The sequence below is a fragment of the Aureococcus anophagefferens genome (genome assembly GCF_000186865.1).
Source record: "Aureococcus anophagefferens unplaced genomic scaffold AURANscaffold_6, whole genome shotgun sequence".
Taxonomy (NCBI): Eukaryota; class Pelagophyceae; order Pelagomonadales; family Pelagomonadaceae; genus Aureococcus; species Aureococcus anophagefferens.
Genome location: NW_008705566.1, coordinates 91,940 through 101,689, shown reverse-complemented (window position 1 = coordinate 101,689; position 9,750 = coordinate 91,940). Strand labels below are relative to the sequence as shown.

At 70.1% G+C, this 9,750-nt stretch overlaps 2 protein-coding genes across 2 annotated transcripts; one reads left to right on the top strand and one right to left on the bottom strand.

Moving 5' to 3' along the window:
* Positions 1–6,487: 6,487 nt before the first annotated feature.
* On the top strand, positions 6,488–7,192 carry AURANDRAFT_14036 (hypothetical protein; the record flags this gene model as incomplete). The annotated part of the gene is made up of 1 exon (XM_009037712.1): positions 6,488–7,192. A coding segment is annotated over one exon (705 nt), but the record flags the coding sequence as incomplete, so codon positions are not given.
* A 1,723-nt stretch (positions 7,193–8,915) lies between these two features.
* AURANDRAFT_13803 (hypothetical protein) lies at positions 8,916–9,311 on the bottom strand (the record flags this gene model as incomplete). The annotated part of the gene is made up of 2 exons (XM_009037177.1): positions 8,916–9,022; positions 9,098–9,311. Coding segments are annotated over 2 exons (321 nt in total), but the record flags the coding sequence as incomplete, so codon positions are not given.
* Positions 9,312–9,750: the final 439 nt, after the last annotated feature.

Below are 9,750 nucleotides of genomic sequence, written 5' to 3'. Positions count from 1 at the left end.
TGGCGGGCTGGGCGGCGGCGGCCTCGGCGGCGGCGGCCTCGGCGCGCCGGGCCTCGGCGCGCCGGGCCTCGGCGGCCTCGGCGGCGGCGCGCCGGGCCTCGGCGGCCTCGGCGGCGCGCCGGGCCTCGGCGGCCTCGGCGGCCTCGGCGCGGCCCCGGACCCCAAGCAGCAGCCCCGCGGCGCCGGCCTCTGGGGCTGAAGCCACGTTCTGCGGCGAACCGCCCCCGTCCAAGGAGCCGCCAGAGAAACGGCGGCCCTAATCTCCTTGGTTTGATGAGAGTTGGTTTCCTTGAGCCCTGGAGGTCAATGCAGGCGCAGAAATTGACGCCACGAGGCCACCCTTAGATTAGGAGGTCTCCGGGGGCAGGTCGTCGCGCGGATCGCGACCCGTCACGAAGCAGAACGCGGCGTAGCCGATGCCCCAGGCGAGGAGCAGGGGGATCGCGGCGCCGAAGGCGAGCCTCCCGAGGAGCGTGCCGCCGTCGAGGTCCATGCCCGAGTCGCCGTCGCCGAAGACGACCTTCGAGAGGCGCTTGTCGAGCCAGAGCACCGCGAGCACCGGGCCGAACGTGACGGCGAGCGGCGGCCACGCGGCGGCGCGCGCGAGCGTCCGCCGGCCGACGGCGCGGCCGACGCGGCGGCAGGCGGGCACGAGGGAGAGCGCGCCGCCGAGCGCCGTCGGCGCCGCGGCCGCGCCGTAGACGGCGGCCGCGCGCGGCGCGAGCGCGGCCGGCAGCGGCGGCTGCAAGACGCCGTACGCGGCGCCGCACGCCGCCGTCGCCGCGGCGACGAGGCCCGCGACCTCGACGGCGTCGGGCAGGTCCGGCTCGGGGCCGATGACCGTCTCGAGGGCGCGCTGGCGCAGGTCGCGCAGCGTCTGCCACGTCGACGACGACGCGCGCAGCGCGGTCGCGGCGCGGTGTTTTGTCGGTGAAGGGAGCACGAGGCCGTCCACGGAGCTGCTGCTGAGGAGTAAGAGCATGGCTGCCGCGCCGCCACGGAGAGCGCACATGCTCTCACGATCGGAGCCGGCTGTGGGTGCTGCCAACCTCGAGCTGTGGACGTCGCAACGCTCGCCGAACGACCAGATCTTCACCACTTGTAAGGGCTCAAGCCGCGGAGTAGCGTCGCGGCGGCTCGTCGTCGCGCCTCACATCTCAAGCCGCGGAGTAGCGTCGCGGCGGCTCGTCGTCGCGCCTCACATCTGTCCGAGCGTACACTATAGACACGCTCCCCTGTCCAACGACACGAGCATGCCCCAAGTGCGTCTGCCCCCGGGTGCTTCCCCGGGCGCCGCCGTGGCGTTCCCGATGCCGAGCGGCGTTACGGTGCAAATCGTCGTACCTCAAGGTTGCGGACCCGGCTCCGTTCTCGAGGTCGCGGACAGAGGAGCCAGGATACGCCTAGGATACCCGTAACGCAGTCTCACTCTGATCTGGGTTATGTCCCCATTTTCGCGCTGTGAGCCACCGCGCTACACCTGCTAGCTGTGCGCAGCTACACCGCTGCGAGCCTGCGCGCAGAGCGCGCCGCCCGCAGCAGATCCACCGCTCGCGAGCGGCGGATAGCCCCTGGAGCCAGAGCGCGCGCCGCCGCAGAGCCCGGCGTCGCGCCGCGCTCCGGTCCAGGCCCCACCAGCGCCCGCGCGGACCGCGCGCGGCGCAGCGGCGAGGACACCAGCACCCCGCCTTCCTACAATGCCGCCGCGGACCCGCGCGGGCGCGGCCGGCGGCGGCGACGGCGACGACGAGCCGACGCTCCTCAGCATCGTCGAGCTGAACAAGCTCTTCAAAGACGTCGTCATCTTCACGCCGCAGAGCGGCGTCCATGACGCGAACAAGGCCCTCTTCAGGGCCTGGACGCGGTCGATCATGCTCCACGCGCCCGTGCTCGAAATCGTCGGACGGCACGCCAAGGCCGACTTCGGAGACATCTACGACGGCGAGTGGGCCAAGATCGACCAGTCCGAGCGGCCGCAGGCCGAGCACATGCTCGCCTACTTCCTCAAAACGAAGACCGCGGCCACGGCCGCGAGCCTCGTCCGCAGCCTCGCCAGCAAGGGCGCCGACGCCAAGGAGATGTTCGTGAAGCTCGCCAAGATGTACGGCACCTACAACGACCAGGGCGTCAGCATCCGCAAGCAGCTCGCGGCGCTCAGCATGCACACGCTCGGCGGGCCGACCGAGCTCCAGCTCGAGCTCGACGACCTGTCGCAGCTGTACGAGGACACGTGCGGCCACACCCTGCCCGAGGGACAGGTGCGCCAGTACTTCCTCGACGGCATGGACCCGCGCGGCGGCCGCAGTCACCCGGACCTGACCGCCGCGCACGACATCTACGTCGCCCACGGAACGTCGGTCGACGAGATGGTCGAGGCCGTCACCAAGGCCATCGAGGCGCGCGCCAACACGCCGAACCCGCTCACCTTCGGCAAGGCGCCCGGCGACATCGGCGGCATCGCGGCCGCGGCCGCGGCCGCGCCGTCGCCCGCGCCGCCGCCCGCCAAGCCGCCCGAATGGACGGCGGCGACGAGCAAGGGCAAGCCGAAGTGCCCCGCGTGCAACGGCACGGGGGTGCAGATCACCGCCAACGGCCAGCCCGTCCTGTTCTGTTTGATCCACAAGCAGTGCTCCCACTCCACGGATCAATGCCATATAATGGCCAAGCTCGCTCGCGACTGGAACGACACCGACACCGGCCGCGGAAAGGGCCGAGGCCGCGGCCGCGGCCGCGGCAGCAAGGGCCGCGGCGCCGGCGGCTCCCTCGCCGAGGCGTCCCGCGCCCTCGTGGCTTCGGTCGCCGCGTCGCTCCAGGGCGACGGCACCGCGCTGCCCGACGACCGCTCGGCGCTCACCGACGACCGTTCGATCGGCGACTACAGCCGGGCCTACGCGGCCGTCGCGGACTGCCTCGCCAACGCCGCCCGCGCGAGCGGCCCCGCGGAGCTCAGCGCCGACGAGGCGCACGCGCTCGCGGCGTGCGGCAGCCTCCCGCCGTGCCCCGAGGGGTTCGAGCTCAGCTTCATCGACGGCGGATCGATGGCCCACGCGCTCAAGACCGCGAAGCACGGCCCGCGGCGCGAGCCGTCGACGCACTGGGCCTCTCCCACAGCCCTGCGCGACGGCGGAGACCGCGCCCACGCCAACCACGGCGTCTACAGCTCCGACTTGGTCACGCCCGACGGCACGCGCATCCCGGTCGAACGCGACAACCACTTCCCGACCTTCGCCGTCTCCATCTTCAGCGAGGGCCAGCTCGAGGAGCAGGGCTACCGGTTCCACACGACGGAGTCCGCCCGGGGCCTCTCCAAGTTCATGATCACGCCCGCGGGCGACGAGGTCAAGCTCATGACCTGGCGGAACCTCAAGATGGTCTACGTCCGGGCCGTCGCGCCCCAGCCGGCGCCCGAGGGCCTCAGCGCCGCGGCCGTCTCCGAGCCGCCCTGGCCCGAACCACAGCCGCGCGTCGAGGCCATGGAGATCTTCGCCGGGTCCGGGTCCATGTCGCGCGCGCTGCGGGACGGCGGCGTCTCCATCGTCGCCACCTGCGAGAACGACCCGCGCAAGGCGGGCGCCCTCGCGAACAACCTCCCCAACGTCCACAACTACGGCGACATCCACGACGACTCCATCGTGGGCCACGTCTGGAACCCGCGGAGCGTCAGCGCCATCGCCGCCGGCGTCGAATGCCAGGACTACAGCAAGGCCGGCGCCCGGCGCGGCCTCGGAGGGCCCAAACGCCGCACGCTCGAACGCTTCGCGCACGTCGTGCGCTGCATCGGCCCGCACCTGCTGCTCGTCGAGAACGTGTGGCCGTTCGTCGTCATGCTCGGCCTGGCCTACCTCGTGTCGCTCCTCTCCGCCCCCAGGCGGAACGGCGAGTCGCGATACATCCTGCGGCTCCCCACCGGCGTCGAGGAGGCGGAGCTCAGCAAGAGCTCGCTGCACGGCCCGGTCTACCGCGACCGCATGCTCGCGTACTTCGAGCGCGACGACGTCTCACCGCTGCTGCCGCCCCCCGCGCCGCTCATCGCGCCCAAGATCGCGGAGCGACGGACGCTCGTCTCGTGCCTGCGGGCCGCGGACGAGGTCCCCGACGACGCGTTCTGGGAAGGACGCTTCGAGCGCCTCTCCACGCCGCGCCGCGCCTACAGCGGGCGCGAGGACAGCCCGCTGGTCGTCGCTCGCCTCCACTACGACCCGGAGTCGGCCGTGCGCGAGGGGTCCGTCGTCAGACTCCGCGGCGACGGCCGGCGCTGGGTCGTGCTCACCGCCGACGTGACACTGCACGTCATCGCCTACGACCGGCGCCACCCGACGCAACGCCGCGGCGTGCCCCGCGAGCGCGTCTCCGAGCACGTCCACTACGCCTACGACGTCTTCGACACGACCAAGCTCCTGTCGCCGCGCAAGGACGGCCAGCCGCCGTACGGAGGCACCATGCTCCTCGAGCGGCCGTCCCACCCGGGACGCGCGTCCCGCGTGCTCCCCGACGAGGCGGCCCGCGCCATGGGCATCGACATCACGGGCATCGCCGAGCACGACGTCCAGTACGTCGTCGGCGACGGCGTCACGGACGTCTACAAGATGCAGGCCGCGGCCCGCATCATGGAGCGCGCGACGATGCTACACAAGGTCCTCCACGAACGGTCCCACGCGGCGTCGGTCGCCGCGCCGCTCCTGGCGGCCCCCGCGTCCCCGCCGCTGCGGCACCCCACGGCCGGGCCAAACGCGCCGCCGCTGATGGCGCGCGGCCTCGGCCGGGAAGCGAACGTCGTCCACGCTGCGATTGGGCACCCGGCCCAGGACCGCTTCCGCGACACGGTCAAGGGGCTGCGCATCAAAGTCGACGGTACCGTCGACTGCGCCGTCTGCAAGATCTCTCGCATGGTCAAGAGCGGGTCCGCGCGCAAGTCGCGGACCCAGAACCCGCCGGCGGTTCGGCGGCCACCGCCGCCGCCTCATCCGCCCCCGGCACCTCCGGGCGGCCAGCCCGCGAAGCAGCGGCCGCCGACGCTGCGCCTCGACCTCTTCGGAGCCCACAGCGACATCCCGTCGCGCACGCGGTCCCAGTACTTTCTCACGGCCACGCTCAACACGAACCCGCCCCACCGCGTCGGCGTCGGCCTCCGCCTCAAGAGCGAGGCCGTCGGCGAGCCCGGCGGCTTCTCCGGCCTCCGCATGATCTACAACGCGTACGCCGCGAAGGGCATCCGCGTGCGCATCGTCGAGCACGACGACGGCGGCGAGTTCGTGGGCAACAAGGCCAGCGCGCTCTACGCGCAGCTCGGCGTCGCGAGCCGGCCCAGACCCTCGGAGCGCCACTGCGAGGCCGCAGAGCGCACGAACCGGGCCGTCTACGGCCTCACACGGGCAATGATGCACGCGGGCTCCGTCCCGGACAACCTCTGGGAGGACGCCGCGTGCCACGCCGTCGATTGTTTGAATCTGCACTTTCACGGCGACATCAACGCCCACTACGCGGCCTTCCAGGAGGACGTCGACCTGTCGACGTTCTACCCCTTCTACGCGCACGTCGCGTTCTTCGACATGCACCGGTCCGAGCGCTTCCGCACTTCCGGAGCCCTCGGCCGGTACCTCGGCGCGGCGCGAAACTACGGCTTCGGCGCCATCCGCGTCCAGGTCGGACGTCACGTCCGAATCGTGTCGAGCCACCACTACGTGGCCGCGCCCGACGTCGAGCTCGACGTCGCCCGCATGGCGCCCATGATTCCGCCGCCGCTCCCGCCGACCCACGCGGCGCCGCACTTCAGCTACCTGCCGCTGGACACCCTGCCGAACTCGCAGCCCGACACGGACGGCGGCGACCACACGGCGCCCGCAGCCGACGAAGCCGCGGCTCCGGGGGAGCTGCGCTCTCCGCTCGCGGGGGAGCACGGCCCCGCGCTCGCGGGGGAGCCCGCCGACGGCAGTCCGCCTCCGGGGGAGCCGCCCGACGACGAGCCCCCGCGGCGAAGCCGCAAACGCCGCACGCACCTCGACATGGGCAGCGACATCGGCGCGTCGCACCGGAACTGGCGCGACTCCGCCGCCTCAAGCGCCGTGGCCGGTCGCGTCAGCGGCCTCGCGCTCCTCCCGGTGATGGCGCTCGCCCTCATCGCGTCAGCCGGGCACGTCCCTGCACGCTGCGGCGTGCACACTCTCATTCCCCGGCCTGGCTTCGCAGTCCCCGCTCCGCCTTTCCGGCCGCGGCGGGGGAGCAGAGGAGCCAGGATACGCCTAGGATACCCGTAACGCAGTCTCACTCTGATCTGGCGGACCCGGGGGCCGCGGCGCCTCCCGTGGCGGCGGTCGTCGGCGCGCCGCCCGCGTACGGCGGCGCGGCGCCGCCCGCGTACGCGGCGCCGCCGGCCGCGTACGCGGCGCCGCCGCCGCCCGCGGGGAGCGTCGTCGGCATCCAGGCGAACGGCGCGCGGTCGGACATCTCGGGCGTGACGGTCGTCTCGGACCAGACGGCGCCCTTCGGCTACGACGTCCTCGGCGACACCTACGGCATCGTCGCGAAGACGCTGCACCCGGGCGAGACGTTCCACTCGGAGCCCGGCGCCATGGTCTTCATGTCCAACGACGTCAGGATGAGCGCGAAGTTCGGCCGCGGCTTCCGCGGCGCCGTCTCCCAGGCGGTGTCGGGCGAGGCGCTGGCCAAGGTCGAATACACGAACGCGGGCGCGGGGCCGGGCTACGTCGGCATGACGGCGAACCAGCCCTTCTCCACGGTCATCCCCGTGCAGCTCGCGGCGCTGCCCGGCGGCTCGATCAACGTCAAGCGCGGGGCCTACATGGCCGGCACGCCCGACGTCACGGCCTCGATGAAGTTCCTGCCCGCGCGCGACCTCGCGGCCTGCTGCTGCGGCGGCCTGCCGCCCGTCATCCAGAGCGTGTCGGGCGCGCCGCACGGGACGGCCTTCCTCTCCGCCGCGGGCACGATCGTCGCCAAGAGCCTCCAGCCGGGCGAGGCCGTCGTCGTCGACTCGACGTCCATCGTCGGCTTCGAGAACGACGTCCAGTTCGACGTGAAGCGGGTCGGCGACTGCTCCACCTGCTGCCTCGGGGGCGAGGGCTGCTACAACACGGTCCTCACGGGGCCGGGCAATGTCTATTTGCAGTCCATCAGCATCGACAAGCTCATGGCCCAGCTCGTCACGGTCCAGTCGAGCGACGACGGCGGCGGCGGCGGCGACGGCGCGCCCGCGACGACCGAGGTCATGGTGCGGTGAGGGGGCGTCGTTCGAATACCTAACTAACTAAGATCGAGTCGGCCCTGATGAACAGCGATCCAAGGATGCTGCGGTGAGGGGGCGAATGATAAGTTCCCGATCGGGTCGGGCCTCCCAGTGCCAGTGGAGATCGGCGAACCGGTCCCCGACCAAGGCTTTGAACGGAGCTGCGCGCCATCCCCTTGACCTAGCGCGTCTGACGTCTACAATAGTACCCGTCGTCATCGATCGGACGAACCATGTGCGAGAACGGGCTCGAGGCGTGCATTGCGGGCGATATCCTCGACGAGGTCGCGAAGTACCTCGACGACGGCGACTTGGTGTCGTCCTTGGCCCCGGCGTCTCGGACGCTCGCGACGGCAGTGGACCACTGCGCGGCGAGGCGCTGCCGCGCCCTGTGGAGCACGAGCGCCGAGATCGAGGCGCGCGGCGTGAGGCTCGGCTCGGCTTTCCTCGCGCGCCGGTCGCGCCCGGTGCTGAAGACCCACGGCCCAATGGAAATGCGTCTCCCGCTGGCGTCACGATTACCGCAGCAAATCTATGAAGATTCGGACTCGGACTCGGACGAGGTCGAGGACCGGTACTTGTTGATCGATGTCAATGTGAAAACACGTGCCGGCGTTATCGTCGGCCGTCGAAGCGTGATGATGGACTGTGGGTTACATGTAAAGAACCAGGAGTTGCACTTCGATGCTAGCGGTGAATTTCGTTTCGATGCGCCACTCACGATTGCGGAGAACTTAAAGCCGTGGAATTTTTATGCTCGGTATAGCAACATTGATGATAACATCGAGAGCGGCTGGTATTGCGAGATGGGTAATATTGTGGGCAGCAAAAATTGCGTGCATGGGAATTCGACTTATGGTTTTAACCTGGTCAACCACAACTTCCCCGATGAGCTGATGGCGGCCGGACTTATCGACCGGTATCGTCGGTCGCAGCTGCCATCGAGTCGTGTCGTCGTCTCGGTCCGCGTCGATCTGTTCCGCAAGGACGGTGAGTCCATGTGTCTCTTCGACGGCCCGGTTGGCATCCCAGGGCACGACGACTGGCCCGAGCAAGGCAATTGGGACTACATGGACGATACCGCGGCGGACTTGAAAAGAATCGGTATTCCGCTGGAAGCAGCCGACACAGATATCAACAGCAATTTGCTTCCACCCGGTGACTTCGAGCCGTCGGGCGATTGGTTCAGAAAGTACAAAGCGGCGGACACCTTACATTGCTCGCCCGTGGTGTTTGCGAAATATCCCGAGGGAGATCGCGGAGCATTCGAGCTCGTCGCAGTCCGCCTCGGTTTCAATACCGAACGGGCGAGCCTGGATGAGGAGCACCTCACATCTATCGGCTCGCCGCACATGGGCGGCAAGGTTGTCCAGGGGCTCTACGCGCTCGACGCGTGGTCGTGAGTAAATCGTCGTCGGACGACGACGAAGAGTCGCACGCCGTCGAGAGCCGTCGACTCGGATCCTAGGATGTTACGTCCGCCGCGGCGAGACTAGACGCCCTTGCGATCCATGGGCGCCGCGGCCGCCGCCGCCGCGGCGACGACGGGGAGGCCGCGGCGGCGGACGTCGTCGGGCGACAGGGCCACGCCTTCGATGAGGACGTCGTCGTCCGCCGCCGACGGCGCGCCGCCGAACGCCGCGCCGCCCTGCGACATGACGTTGCCGGCGCCGCCGCCGTTCTGGAGCGCCCAGATCTCGGCGAACTGCTTAAACTTGCCGTGGGAGTAGGACTGGAGGAAGACGAGCCCCGGCCCCTCGAGCGTCGTGTTGAACATGCCTACCAAGCATGTCGGTAACGATTTCTCTTCGTTTTCCCGGTCAAATCTCTCGAAAATCGTCACCGCCACAGGACGCTGGAACGTGCCCTCGCCCGCACAGCAGCACGTGAAGAAGGACCCCGTGCGCCGCACGGCGAACTTCACGGAGTCCTCCCACGCGACGACGGACGTCGTGTCCACCTGCAGCGTCTCGCCCGCGGCCAGCGTCTTCGTCGTGATGACGCCCATCGCGCCCATGAACGCCATGCCGTCGCCCTTGATGACCTGGCGGATCAGGCCCTGGCCGCCGCAGCAGCACGTCAGGGGGTTCGTGTCGACGTCGTACGAGACCGTGACGTCGCCGATGGACGCAAAGTACGCGCGGTCCTTAGTGAAGGTCAGGCATCAGAGACCCAGAGACTAGAGACCTGGGCATCGAGCATCAGACCTGGGTTTCAGACTAAGAGAGACCTGGGATTGAAACCCAGGCCCTCGAATTACGAAAAAAACCTAGAAGTCGCCCAGGGCGTGGTCCAGGTCGCCGGCGGTGGGCCACAGGTGGACCACAATCACCTCCATCACCTTCAGCAGCAGCAGCAGCAGCAGCAGCGTCGTCGTCGTCGTCGCCGCCGCCGCCGCCGCCGCCGCCGCCGCCGCCGCCGCCGCCGCCGCGCGCGCGCGCGCGCGGGCATTCGAACCTACAATCAGACACAGAACGGCATAGGGAAGGCCATTTTAGCTCAGTGGG